Consider the following 15,362-nt stretch of genomic DNA (forward strand, 5'->3'; position numbering starts at 1 on the left):
TGAATATGCTGGGTTTTCCTAAAGACCTCTTAACGTGGATCTCCAGCTACCTAGATGGAAGGACACAAAGAGTTTTATTTAAAAACATTCAGTCCCGTCTGGTCCGTGCTACATCCGGCGTCCCTCAAGGAAGTCATCTTGGCCCGTTATTATTTACGCTTTTTATAAACGACTTGCCCCCTGCTTTAACGAACTCTCTAGTTCTTATGTATGCAGATGATGTAAAGCTTTGTCTTCAGTACAAATCCATCTCTGCCCAATGCAGTCTTCGGTCTGACCTTGATAACTTTCAAAAATGGTGTTTAGCTAATGATTTAATACTTAATGGATATAAATGCCAACATATGTCTTTTTATCGTTCTTGCCCTCTGCAAGCTACTTATTCTATTAATGGGATTGCCTTAGAAAAATTAACCCAGGTTAATGACCTCGGCATCCTATTAGACATCAAACTTAAATTTGCCGAGCATATTTCCTTAATGGTTAATAAGGCTAAAGGAGTCCTTGGTTTTATCAAAAGGTGGTCAAAAGAATTTAATGACCCCTATATAACCAAAACACTATTCATTTCTTTGGTCCGTCCTATACTGGAGTACGGTTCATGTGTCTGGAGTCCCCAATATGGAGTACATCAGGACCGCATAGAATCCGTACAAAAGAATTTCCTAACTTTTTCACTTAGAGGTCTAAACTGGGATGCAAATCTTCACCTTCCATCTTATAATAGTAGACTCTTACTCATAAACTTACCTAGCTTAACAAATCGTAGGACAATGCTCGGTGTAGTTTTTCTGCATAACCTTATTAACGGGGATGTAGATAGCCAGCATTTACTAACACGCTTAAATTTTAACATTCCTAATAGAAGGACTCGAAACTTTAGTCCTCTGTTCCTTAGCCGTGGTAGTTCGACATATGCACTGCATGACCCTTTTAGGGTATTATGTTCCAACTCCAATGGTTGGTTACTCTATAAAATCTCTTTCCTTTCCTTCAAATTTAAATTATGGAATTTTAAATTTCCTTACTAGCTCCTCCTAGCTTTATAATTTGTTTACTAATTATTCGTTTCTCGAGCGCCCCTTGGTCGTCTGGGCCTCTAAGCTTATGATCCAACACAGCGAAAAAAAAAAATTCTATAAAAAATCGGACGATTTGGGTGTAAAAATGAGGTGTCTTATCAATTTACTTTAAATTCTTTGCTAAGATTTACTCAGTCGCAATTATCGCTTTGAAATAAATCTACTTGGCATTGCGCGAGACATGCCGAGTTAAGTAATCTAACTTAAACAAAATTGCAAAACATATGGGCAATTCCACAGAAAGGTCAACCGTGAACGAAAAATTAAATGATAATAAATCCATATTGTATAAACTTTTTTAAACTAAGAAATAGTTAAATTTTTATATATTAAACAGTTTCAGACTCAAATATATTCTAATTAGGGTTGTTGATAATATATCAAAATATCAATATATCGATATTTTTTGGGAAAAATAATATATTTATATCGTAATATTTTTTTCCCCAAATATCGAGTGTGCGATAGTTTTTTTTGATATTATCTGATATTTCTGCGTTGGTCACTCTTTGATCAAATTGCCATATAACTGATTGATCGGAAATGACATAACTTTGGTGTTTTTAGAGTTAGAGAGTTCAAATTTGACACGAGAGCTATCTTTGGCAAACTATTACGACGTGCCAAATTTCATAAGGATCGGCCGACTATATCCTATAGCTGCCATATAACTGAACGATCGGAAATGACCCAACTTTCGTGTTTTTGAAGATAGAAAGCTGAAACTTAATACAGATTATATTTTTGGCCAGTTGATCCAACCTACCAAATTTCATTAGGATCGGCCGACTATATTCTATAGCTGCCATATAACTGAACGATCGGAAATGACCCAACTTTTGTGTTTTTGAAGATAGAAGTTTGGGACATTTTTAGGTTTGGTTTTTGTATTATAATAAATTGGGTTATATTCCCAATTATCCCATCATATTCTCATAAGGATCGGCCAACTATATCCGATGTTTGCGATATATATCCGGTTTTAACTGCAAGGGTATATCAACTTCGGCTCCGCCCGAAGTTAGCTTCTCTTTCTTGTTTTCTTTATAATTTTCAAATGTTATGTTTATGAATTTAAAAAACTAAAGATGAGAAAAACTAAACAGCAATAATAATTTCTGTGTTTTATTTCTATTATTTTATATTCTAAAAAACTTTTTGGGAAACAAAAAAAAATATCAAAAACATCGATATATCGATTTTTAGTAGCGATATATATTTATATCATTTTGATATTTTTTTAAAACAGAAAATATTATCGATACGATAATTTTAAAAAATTCGACATCCCTAATTCTAATGGCAAAATACGTGGGCCTAAAGTTCAACATGTACATTTTTTCATTTCGCAACATTTTTGATGGCTTTCCTTTTTAATTCATTATTCTAAATAGAGATCAACTATGCTTATGCCAATGCGTTTTTATCTATCTCAGAGAAAAAGAGAAGAAAAAAAAATACACGGGAAGATAAGGAATGCATAATCTTAGCTTACGTTTTAATTTATATTTCGCTAATTTCAATGTCGCGTGCGTTCCGTATTTGGAGCATTTATTATCATTACATCGGTGTCGATAATTGAAAGTGGTTGAAAATTTATTTCTAAACAGAGTTTATAGCCTAAAAACTAAAAAATATTTTTCCATATTTTTACGGTGAGAACTTGTTAAGGTTTTTAATACATTAAGTGTGTCGCGTGCGTTCCCAATGTAAGTAAAAAATTATAATTTTTTTCTACATTGATGAGCTGTGTATATAAAATTATTCATAAAATTTATAGATTACTCCAGGTGCTGTTTCAGGTAGGTGCTGTTTTAAAAATGAAAGTTTGGCAAGTTGTAAAAGCCGAACATTTAGTACAAAAAGACGCTTATGCATTTTATGAATGCGCAAAACAGCATATAAATAGTGTTGAACTACTATATATTTCAACAAAGGATGTTGACGAGTATATACCACTCTTAAATAAAACATGGAGGAAAGTCCCAAGTATTTATGGACTTCATAAATTGCATCACTTAACATGTGATCGAAAATATTAACAAAAGCAGCACAGACTGCTTTTTAAAGTCGCCTGATATTAACATTTTTGTGAGATTTAATCAGAAACTATTAAAAATACTTAATTCTTTTTTTTTTTTTAAATATAATAAAACTGATTTCTTTTCATAGGACTTGTTTTTAATGTGATATAGTACTAGGGAAATTTTTGTCGCGTGCGTTCTGTCGCGTAACGTTCCAAACTTTAATTTCTTAAAAATAAACTACCTAATCTTTTTTAATGACTCATTTATCGAAAGAAAGGTACATATGTCCCCTAATTTTGTAAAAGACCGCATAAAAAAATATCAAGCCAATTCGCTGAATTCTGAGCTTGAGTGGACTTAAAAAAAAACCACTTCCGTTTTTTGTCGCGTGCGTTCCACACAATGTTTGCTCATATCTCAGGAACCTTTCATCGCCAGCCCTCAAATTTTTTACCAAAAATAGTTCAGTATTAAGGTTCTTAAACACTGAAAACATTGGGTGAAAAAAACCAATACTTCTTTTTTATTGCACTTTAAACGCGTACGATTGTCGCGTGCGTGTCTATGGAATTGCCCATATATTACTATCCGAAATTCAGGTTTTAATTCTGAGAGACAGACAAAGTTTCATCGATTCGACTATTTCTTAAATTCATGAGGTATATTTATATAACTCGAGAAGGTCAAAAAAGTATTAAGCATTTTTTAAGCACCACAAATTACTTTCTTTTATAAAATAACAAACATTGCAGCTCACAGATTTAAAAAATTTTAAAAGCTATACATTTACACATAGAGGCACATTTAAACAAGATTAAACAAGAAATTGTTATGTAATGAAATTTTTTGTTGTTAATCTAGTATATTTATAAACAAATTTTTATATAATGGTTTTATTTTTATTTATAGGTTTTTAAGTGTTCCACGTAGTTTTCAGGAATAAGTCCCGTTTTTCCATTTAACGTACCCTGGAGCCAACCAGGTTCATGAGAAAATCGTACTGAAAAGAGAGACGAGATACATATTTGTGATTTTAAAACAGTAGCATTTACATCGTACCATTTGTTATTATTTGATTGGGCTCAAACGACAGCTCACCCTCACTTTCTCCCATGCAAGCATAAAGTGTGCGGACACGCCTAAAAAAAAATCAATGTAGCTTTTGAATAAATAATTTATACATGAGTTTGGGTCTGTCAAAATTTGAAATACAATACTAAATTTTGGTACCTTATGTCAAAATATTCAAGAAAGGAAAGCTAAATTGGGTCAATGTCAACGTTGAGATAGTGTACGCCTGTACGATGTCCGCCTCTTCGGGCAGAGCCGAAGTTGATATGTTTTACAAATATTTTATTTAATATATTTATATATATTTTCCAAATTACAATAAACAATAAACAGGAACATCCGAACTGTTTGGTCATTGAGCGTTTTCAATGCCGTAAATAAAAATCAGAATTTCATTAATTTCAACGTTATAAACTTTATTCAGGCCGCATATGAAATTTGGGTTTATGAACAATATTTGAAATCCAATTTAGGATGCGAGCGCAATAAGAAGACGAATGAGAGTGGCGCCACCCTTTCGGAATAGGCTGAGCGGATGCTCGCCACCTTTAAACGCCGAATTAGCAAATCCGAGCGGCCGAAAGAGAGTCGGCTTGCGACCAACAAAACATCAGTTACTAATTAATTATTATGTTTCAATTAGTTGCTTGCTGCTTGACCCGACATTCTCCCCCCAGTTGGGGCTTCAACTCCAACTTCATCCTTAAGGCGCAACAGCCACAGCTTAGTCACTGCTCGCTTGGTAACTCCAGATGAGGTTTTTATCACCGCCACTCGAAAGATACCATCCCGACCAGGGATTAACTCCATTATTCTCGCAAGCGGCCATTTCATCGGAGGTAGATTCTCGTCCTTTACTAGCACCACATCGTTCGGGGCCAAGGCAGGACCGGAGGCGCGCCATTTGGAGCGGTGCTGGAGAAGGCTTAGGTACTCCTCCTTCCATCGGGACCAGAAAGACTGCTGCAGGAAAGACACGCGCTGCCAGCTGTCCAACCGGTTAAAGTTCAGCTTTGTGGCATCAGGCTCAAATAAAGCTGACTGACGGACCACTAGTTAAAAAATGAGCCGGGGTCAGACCATCAAGGTCTGCAGGATTTTCTGAAAGAGACATTAAGGGTCGTGAATTTATAAAAGCCCCAACATGGCACAGCAGCGTTCGCAGCTCCTCGAATCCAAGAACTGCGGATCCGACCTCCCGGTAAAAATGGTGCTTGGCGGCTTTAACAGCCGCCTCCCACAGACCACCGAAATGCGGAGATCGAGGAGGAATAAAATGCCATTCCATGGACTCCATAGAGCAAAACTCCAGCAGTGCCCGTTGATGCTCTTCGCTTAGAAACAATCGGCGCAGCTCCTTCAGCTCGTTTTTGGCTCCAACAAAGTTGGTTGCGTTGTCCGACCAAATATGTTGAGGCCTTCGACGGGTGCATATAAACCGCTTCAAAGCCTGTAAAAAAGACATTGTGGACAGATCCCTTACAAGCTCCAGGTGGACTGCTTTGGTAGCAAAACAAATGAAAATGCTAACGTAACATTTTACTGGAGCCTTATTGCGCACTTCCGGCTTATAATAGAACGGTCCACAAAAATCCACCCCAGTGACTCCAAAGACCTGGGAGCCGCTAACTCTTTGCTCCGGGAGATCAGCCATAATGTGCTCCAACAGCCGAGGCTTAGTCCGGAAGCATCGAATGCATTTGTGTATTGCCTTCGTCACGGTTTTTCTCCGCCCAATTGGCCAATATTGGGACCTAATAATTGCCAACAGTGCGCGAGGTCCCGTAGGTAAATTTCGCTCATGGAAGTCAGCAATTATAGCCTGCGTAACTGGATGGCTTCTTGGGAGTGTAATTGGATGCTGACTGTCAAAATCCAACGACGAATTTTTTAGCCGACCGTCTACGCGCAACAAACCAAATTTATCCAAGAAGGGAGAGGGTGAGGCAAGGGCACTGGATACCGCTATCTCTTTTCCACTTTGAAGAGCCTTATGTCCTCCCAAAAATGCGCACGCTGAATTAGTCGCAATAACAGCTGTGTTCCAGATTTTATATCGCTAGCCGTAACACCGCTGTAGTGAATTCGTTGAGAGAACTTCTATACGTAAGCAAATACCCTCTGCAGTGCTGGAAACGAATTAGCGTACTTAGAAACCGCTGTTATATCCAAGTACGGAGACTGAATGAGCAGGACCCTTGCACGTAACTCCAGGGTTGATCTCTCAGATGGGACCGCGGTTGGCCACGCCTCTTGGGATCCATTGAGAAACGGAGGACCGTGAGACCAAAGCTTATTCCCAACCAATTCATTGGGGAGAGCACCACGCGACAGGATGTCTGCTGGGTTCAAAGAAGTGGGAGCATACCGCCTCTCCATTTCTCTAATTAGCCTCTGAATGGTCGAAACTCGATTGGCGACGAAAACATTAAGCCGAGAGGGTTCTTCTCGAATCCAATACAGAGCCACAGCAGAATCGCACCAGCAAACATACTTTCCAATGTAGACCTTCAACTGGGCTACTTCCGACATAAGTCGAGCCAACAACTTGGCTCCCGATAGCTCCAGCTTCGGCACTGTAACAGTCTTTGAAGGCGCAACTCGGGACTTCGAGCAGAGTAAATAACTTGCAGATCCTACGCCCTTGGACACGATATAAACGCATGCCCCATACGCGTCAATGCTGGCGTCACAGAATCCATGGACCATGGGAATTCGGCGCGCTGCGTACTAACAAAGCTGCTACAAATCATATTCCAGAGAAGAGCTTGAGGAAGACTTTCATCCCACGACAACTTCTCACGGCACAATTTCTGGAGAAAGATCTTTGCCTTTGAAATTACAGGACCAACAAGGCCTAATGGGTCATAAAGCCGAGCGACTGAAGAGAGCACGATGCGCCTAGTGGGCTTTGAGATTGACTGAATCCCTTCAAAGGAAAAGAGCAAGCGGTCAGTTGCAGGATCCCAAGCAAGACCCAGTGTCTTTGTGAAGTTGCTGCCATCATCAAACCTTAGGAAAGACTCCCGATCTTTTTCAGGCACCTTATCCAGCACGACAGCAACATTGGAGCACCACTTCCTTAACCGAAATTGGCCTTTGGCAAGGATCGCGGATGTTTGCTGAATTATGCTAATAGCTTCATCTATAGAGTCACCTCCGGAAAGTATATCATTCACATAAAAGTCGCGACGCAGAATTTCGGCCCCCTTTGGAAAGATTTATTGCTCATCATCTGCCAACTGATGCATTGTCCGAACTGCTAAAATATGGCAGGCTTCGTTTCATAGGTGACAATATCCAGCTTAAAAACCTGTAACTCATCATGGGTGGAATCCCGCCAAGGAATACACTGAAGATAGCTGTTCTCAGGAAAAACCCTGACGCAACGATAAATTTTACAAATATCTCCATTAATGGCCACCCGATGGCATCGGAACCTTAACAGAATATGCAGTAACTTTGGCTGAATAACTGGGCCAGACATCAACACGTCATTCAATGAATATCCAGAAGTTGTGACAGCAGATCCATCAAAAACAACCCTGAGCTTGGTTGTTGAACTGTCCTCTTTTAAAACACAATGGTGTGGAGAAAAGTATTGACCAGTGACGCTCGCATCAGCAGGGACTGGAGACATGTGACCCAACTCCAAATACTCCTTTATGAAGGTAGCATAGTGCTCCTTCAATTGAGGACGGCGACAGAGCGTCCTTGGCGGCGATGACGGCGTTAACCAGGGCCGAGTATTCGGAGCAGTGGGAACGCAGGAGAACATCAACAGAGAATCCATCTGTCGCAAAACCGGTATCGCCAATACCAGACACCGCCATGAATGATTTGTACCTTCGGAGCTGCAGCTGACTTGCCAGCCGGGAAGTGATCACGTGCACCTGCGATCCAGAGTCCAACAGAGTTCGGATCCGGCGCGACTACGAACAAGAATGTTCGCTGTAGCAAGCAACGATATATCGCCGCTGCGACCTTGAGCAACTAGTGCATTAGCAGTGGACAGCGAAGAGGTTACAGACTCGGTGACCTCGGCTATGGCTGACGTGGGAGGACCAACCAAAGGCTGGCCGCTAGATGCCTGAGGCTCCAGAAAATGCAACAGGCTGTGATGCCTCCTTCCAAAACTGCGACAATTAGCAGCGAGGCACTTACGCATGTGATGGCCCGTTTGCAGACACTTCCGACAAAGACCGAGTCACCTGGCCTCACCAAGGCGGATCTTAGGGGGCATTGATAGAAATCGGGGGCATGCAGACATTATATGGGGCCATCCACCGCATAGAGCACAGGCAGAGAGAAGCGAATTAGTAACAATAAAGGATGATCTTCTATTATTTGCAACTCGACGCATTCCCACATGAGCGCCCGGGGCGTATGCAGCCATAGCCACGTCCATAGCCTCCAGCGTCCTACACCGCTGCTCCAAAAATTCGGCCATCGACTCCCAAGTAGGGATAGCGTCTGAACCTGAGGAGTTTTGACTCTCCTCCCACTTGGCCTGGGTAGCTGGGTCCAACCTTTAAAGCAGAACTTGGACGATGATGCAGCTAGCGATCTGAACTGATGTACCGAAATTCTGTAAGGCTCGCATATGGGCATTGAATTTGTCCGAAAGACCTCGAAGTGCTGCTATTGAGCCACTTTCCAACAGACTGAGGCCCAGAATCTCGTTCACGTGTGCCTGAAATATTAAGCGACGGTTATTAAATCGTTTCTCCAATAAATTCAGCGCAACATCATAGATCTTCGAAAACGGACTCCCGAAGGAAAGATCGCCACCTTTGCAACTTTTCCACCTTACTAATAAGGTTTGGATTAGTTGCAAAGGTTTTTGGATTAGTTGCGAGGATTGCTGCCAACGATTGTAGAGAAGATCAAGTAAAATTCAGCCCATTCCGAGTATCCACCGCTGAACGTAGGGAGCGGCAGAGGAGGCAGCACTTGAAAACTTTGAACTAACCCTAGGTCAGCCTGCATGGTGGACATTCCGTTGGCAAGGGTGGAGTGGCCAGCAATTCGAGAAGAGCAAAGGGTCATCTCATGCTCAATTTCGGCCTGCATCGTCGCTACGAGCTCCGAAACAGTCCATCGAAGGTCACTGCTGATCTGCCAAATGTCCAAATCCCCAAGCTCCCCGTGGATGGCCTTGAAGTCGCTGAACATGGTGGCTATGTGACCCTGTCGCACGTGTAGCATGGCATCATCCACCTTGGAAACAGGCTGAAGAGCTCCTTGGATCCTCTGTAAGTACTGGAGAATATCCAGGGCCTTGCACTTTAAAATAGCACTACGGGTTGGAGTGGGTGCTCTTGTGACGGCGCCGCTGGAGTTCATGATTTATTGTATAAAGTTCCGAACAACCGAAGTAAATTTTATTTGCTCGCGGCGAACACGATCTGTCCCACTGTGCGCTCAGAACCGTAGCGGAATTGTGGAATGTATATATATATGAAGCTATGTGCGAGCGAATGCACTTGCGTTGTGGATCGTATGTTTGTATGAAGTCTATGCGCGGGCGAATGCACTTGCGTTGTGGATCGTAAATATGTATTTGTGCTTGTTAACTAACGTTTATGTTTATGCCTGTATGTATGTATAATATAAAAATATATTATATTAAATATTAGGGAACCCGGCTCACACCCGTCTGTAAAGACGTGGGGTGAATTCATGGGAGCGTCAAGGTCGTGGCCTGTGGCGGTGAGATGTCGGTGGAGCGATTCACGTCGGCGGGACAGGAGCTCGGGGAGGTCTTCGAGGAGGCCTACGCTAAGCTGGTGTGACGTCCCTTGTAGGCACCGATTCCGGCATACATCAAGGAGCCGAATCAGATCCTCAAGTCAGATGCTTAGCCCTAACCGGCGTCTTAACCCTAACCTTCCCACGATGGACTGGTGTGTCACCAGTCGCTAGCTCCCGTACAGGCCGCTGACTAATGAGCTAATATTCGGGTTCAGCCCATCGCCCTGGTCTAGGAACCCTAGTAAGTAGGAGGAAATGGGTCTGGATTAGAGACTAAGGAGTAAAAGCTGCTTCATTTTTGGTAAATACCATATAAGCATAATTTTTTGCTCCATGATTACAGCCACTGACATCGCGGCAGCAACCGTGGAGTTTCAGCCAACTCCCGTCCTGGTACTGTCGTCATACATGATCTACCAAAGGACCAGACGAGCTTATGGCCTATGAAAGTCGAGAAGCTCAACAAAGGCCTACTAATAAGAGACTCTAACACTCAAACACAAACGAGGGCATAGGCCAAAAACGAGCCTCTGGACCTACTATAAGGCCTTCCTGGCCACATATAAGAAAGCTACCCGGGAAAAGAAGTGTTCCTAATAGAACTCCTTCTGCTCGGACATAAAAAACACACAAGGCTTAGAGAAATCCTATCTCTCAGCCATAATTCTAGCCCCTCTCAAAAAAGAAGATGGCACTTGGAAGTTTACAAGTGAGGAATCTCTAGCTATGCTGCGGATATTCACTTCCCAAATTACCTTCCAGAAAAAGACGTTCCTTCTGACGAAAACGTCTCTACTGTAGCATGCACATATATTGAATACCCACTGTACAGAGAGTACTTAAAGGGTGCGCACTGTAACACTTTGTTGCAGTGTTTACATAATCCAAAGTCCCGGTCATAAACCCTAAGTGGCCGAAATATGAACCGATCGTTATGGCTTAGTCCGCACACAGAAAGTGCTAGCCTCCACTTGAGAGTGCATAACAACGTATATTATTATATTTCTTTATACTTAAGTACATAGCCGTCTCTCTGCCGTCTCTCTGCCGCCGCCTGCGAGCAGCGCAGCTACGAGACATAGCCTTAGACTTAAAAAATATTGTAATAGAACAGAGACATTTTGATCGTTGGAGCGGCACCTCAGCTGCTCCTTTTAAATAAAAACCTAAAAATAATCAAACCACGGAGTTATCCTATGACACTACCATAACCTTTAAGACTTTGACCAGAAAACCCTATCCAATAATACGCAGCTTCAAGCTTTACAAATCGGTTGGTCCCGATTTCAGCTTTAAAGGATTAATAGGACGCGCATCAGCACGGCTGTAAGATTCTTCAGTATCAGTCCTAGATGCCAGCAGGATACAGAATTATGCAACAATAAGTAGCCTCATACACTCCCCTTTCCCACACACTGTACCTACCCACATTCCATCCCAAAACACCATCTCACCCCGGGCCGGATTAAGGTGTTACTCGACCCTAGCTGGGGGCCGTGGCTAGAAATTCTGCCCAATCTTTAACGGAGGCTCAGGGTACATGGCGACCTATTTTTCTAAGAACCCTTACCCGGGTGTCGCAGATCTTCGCCCGGGTGGACCTTTCTTGCTCCGCAGCTCATGGGACCATTTATGGAAAATTCAAGCTCATCAAGTGTGCTACTTGTTACAGAATATGTGCTACCACAGAAGCGAAGAAAAAACGACCTCAGCCCATGCGGGAGCGCTTCCAGGACGTGTCGGGAGGACCGACGACAAACGGATTTCGCCATCCATTAAGGAGCCAAGCCAAATCTGTACGATGCTCCAGAGATGTAACCCTCAGAAGTCGGATAAATGACATCTCCAACGACGAAGAGGCGGAGGTCACAGTGTTGGAGGGTGATTTAGCAGTTATCCCTACGGATTCTGCAAATAAATCTCCATTACTATATTACCCACACAAATCCAACATGCGGGAGTAATTGCCATGAACTGGCAAAAAATCTTCAAAAGATCCACAACCCTAAGTAAACTTCCACAACCGTGGCTCAGGTTACGGATTTTGTTCATACCCAAAACGGGCAAGCCATCACATATGACCCCAAATGACTTAGGGCCAATCAATTATCCTTCCTGCTAACATCCACTCTTGATCCCCATTTTGATTTTTAAGTTTGGGCAAATGTGAGAGCTTCTAAAAAAAATTGAGAGTGCTCACACTGTCAGTGTGCCGGCAGCGCTGCGGCAGAATTTCCTACCCTATACACGCGTGCTATGTAAAATGAGAGTTTGCCTCCCACTGCGTTAAATACAATTTTCGATTCATGTGTGCAATAAATATATACGTCCGCTTCTACAAAACCTCCTTGGTTTTAAAACAGGCAATACTGAAAAGAAGCTTTTACTTATATATAAAAATACCTGCAGAATTATAAATTTTTCCAGATATCTACTAGCTCGGTCAAATTTGAACATGCATAACGCTGAATGTTACAGGAATTATATTTGCCGCTGCCGGATTCCATTTACTCAGGATCAAAATTAGTTTTATAACTTTGTAAACACTAAGCGAACTTTGTAAACACCTTTGCCCTTTGATCATTTCTTCATGTTAGCATGGCTTCATTAAGGGGTTATATACAGTTGTACCGCGCAAAAATATGGATTTTTATCGATTTTTTTTTGACGCCATAGAAAATATTTATGAAAAATGTTTTACCGACGTTGTTTAGTACATGTTTCTATGTACTTAATTAAATTTTTTCATAAAAAGATATTACATAACAAAAATGTTATAGCCGAATTCCCGAATCGTCTTTTTTCGATGGTGTCTTGCGGTGGACATGATTTCTCGAAAACGGTTCATCCGAAATCCAAAATTCAAAAAAGTTTAGTTAGTATATTGTATTATCTAGTCCGTGAACGAGGGATTTTTTAAAATGTTGATTAAAAAAAAAAATGGCGACGTTTGAAACAAAAAATTTACTTTTTCAAGGTATAAGATTTTCGTTTTTTGTGCTTTAAAAAGGGAGTTTTCAAAAAAATGGAAAATCCCTCGTTCACGGACTAGCTAATATCATAATAAATATGTGGTCAAAATTTGGTGTTGATCGGATTAGTAGTTTTTTAGTAATCGTGTCCACCGCAAAGGTAATTGCCCAAAAAAAAGATTCTGAGATAATCGCGTTTAAAGTTTCAAGTTTGTTCAAGTTTTATAAGCAGATGGTGTGCTATAAATAGCTACAGCTTCGGATCTAATGCTCCGATCGTTATCAATTTTTGTGGGAGTACACCCAATAGAATATACTTAAAGAATATGCAATAAAAAATAAATCGATTTTTTCATATATCACAACTGTATATAACCCCTTAAGCGTCGCTCTACCACCACTAATTAACTGAAGTTGACATTCTATGTCATAGATGGATTTCGAAAGGGATTTCAAACTGATATTATTTACATGGACTTCAGTAAAGCATTTGGTTCTGTCAATCACTCACTCCTGTTGAGTTAACTGAATCTTTTGGGATTTGGAAAATAGGGAATTTGGGAATTCCTAACGTGAATTTTCAGCTTAGATGACAGAACACAAAGAGTCTTATTTAAAAATGTTCATTCTCCCCTGATGCGTGTTACATCTGGAGTCTCTCAAGGGAGTCATCTTTGTCCGTTACGGCTTACTCTTTCTATTAACTGCCATATAACTTATGGATCGGAAATGCTATAACTTTTGTGTTTTTAGAGTTAGAGAGTTCGGATTTTCTATTTCTCTACAAAATAATATGACCTACCAAATTTTATAAGGATCTGCCGACTATATCCTATAGCTGCCATATAACTTAACAATCAAAAATGACCCAACTTTCAAGTTTTTAAAGAAAGAAGATATCGGATCAATCAGTTATATGGCAGCTATATGATATAGTCGGCCGATCCTTATAAAATTTGGCATGCCGTATTATTTTGCCAAAAAAAAAATCACTCATGAAATATGCGAACTCTCTTACTCAAAAAACAACAAAGTTACAGCATTTCCGATCAATCAGTTATATGGATATCGTCGGCCAATCTCGGCCGTTCCGACTTATATACTGCGTGCAAGGGAAAGAAGGGTGTGTGCAAAGTTTCAAGACGATAGCTTTAAAACTGAGAGACTAAACTCAGGAGGTGATCCTGATCAAGAATATATATACTTTATAGGGTCGGAGATGTCTCCTTCACTGCGTTGCACACTTTTGAACAAAATTATAATACACTCTGAAAGGGTATAAAAAGGGTGTGTGAAATGTTGCAAGTCGATATCTTTAAAACTGCATGACTAGTTCGCGTAGAAACAGACAGACAAATGGACAGATGTCCGTCATATCAATTGAGGAGGTGATCCTAATCAAGAATATATATACTTTTAAGGACCGATATACCAACTATCCAATCGGACCAAATATCCGATATCCATTTATGTGAAGAAAAAAAGCAATAAAGGTCTATAAAGCTGCACATTAAAAACTAATCGTATTTTATACACGTGCAAGATAAAATTATTACGACAGTACGTATTGTCATACGTAATGACATTACGTCCGTTATTAGTGACGACACGTGCAGTGTAAGAGTAGGTTTAAATTTGTAGTTTTCTTTACCGTGTCAAGAGATTTTTAAATTTGATTCTGAAAAAATCGGTACTTTACGAATTCATGGTGACTTTAGTTTCGGCAAAAGTGAATTGTGCTTGCATAGCCTACCGATGCATGATTTTTTGGGGAGTGAGCAGACACAAATCTTTACTTTGACTCTTTTCAGTTTGTTTTTATGAATTTTTTTAAATTTAGTTTTTGTGTAGTTATGTTAGTGTAGTTATTTTCTTAATAAGTCAACTTTAATGTATTTTTAAAAATAAAAATTCAAAAAAGGATACCAACATATTTCAAAACGTTTCTTTGCTACAATTTGTTGTAAACATCAATTAAAAATATAGAAATGGAATTTTTTGTTTTTATTTTAAATATTAAATGAAAAAAAAAAATTATACCCAGTTTCCCTAAAAAAAAAGATTTTTTTATATATTTTTTTGCTGTCCGGTCCCCTAAAAATCATCCATCGGTAGGGTATGCAAACAAAATTCACATGCAGAACAACAAAAACTTAAAGCAATCGGCGTTTTAAGTGATGTCGACTGAAATATACCCTCTTACTATCTCAGTATATTGATTTTAAATTATTCGTGAAAATATACATATACAAAACATTTTACTGCTAAAACTTAATCTTATTTCTAAATAAATGTTAAATGTATGCTTAAATATTAAAAAAATATAATATTACCAATAATATAATTTATTTCGTCATTTCACTCAATAATGAATACCTGAATTATGTTAGGGTAGCAAGCCTGAAAAGTAAGAAAAATCCAAATTTTGTGCGCTGGCTTCGAAACGAAATCGTACG

General features: G+C 40.1%; 1 protein-coding gene across 3 annotated transcripts in view; it reads right to left on the bottom strand.

Moving 5' to 3' along the window:
* Nucleotides 1–3,935: 3,935 nt before the first annotated feature.
* Graf (GTPase regulator associated with FAK) overlaps nucleotides 3,936–15,362 on the bottom strand; it is a 379,470-nt gene continuing 368,043 nt past the window's right edge. For all 3 annotated transcript variants that reach the window (XM_043211294.2, XM_070276585.1, XM_043211293.2), the window contains 2 exons: nucleotides 4,169–4,248; nucleotides 3,936–4,109 (listed from right to left, as the gene is read on the bottom strand). In XM_043211294.2, the coding sequence (XP_043067229.1) occupies nucleotides 4,009–4,109; nucleotides 4,169–4,248 (181 nt within the window). In that variant the 3' untranslated portion in view covers nucleotides 3,936–4,008. The remainder of the gene's footprint in view (nucleotides 4,110–4,168; nucleotides 4,249–15,362) is intronic.

This window comes from Drosophila bipectinata, chromosome XR (genome assembly GCF_030179905.1).
Source record: "Drosophila bipectinata strain 14024-0381.07 chromosome XR, DbipHiC1v2, whole genome shotgun sequence".
NCBI lineage: Eukaryota > Metazoa > Arthropoda > Insecta > Diptera > Drosophilidae > Drosophila > Drosophila bipectinata.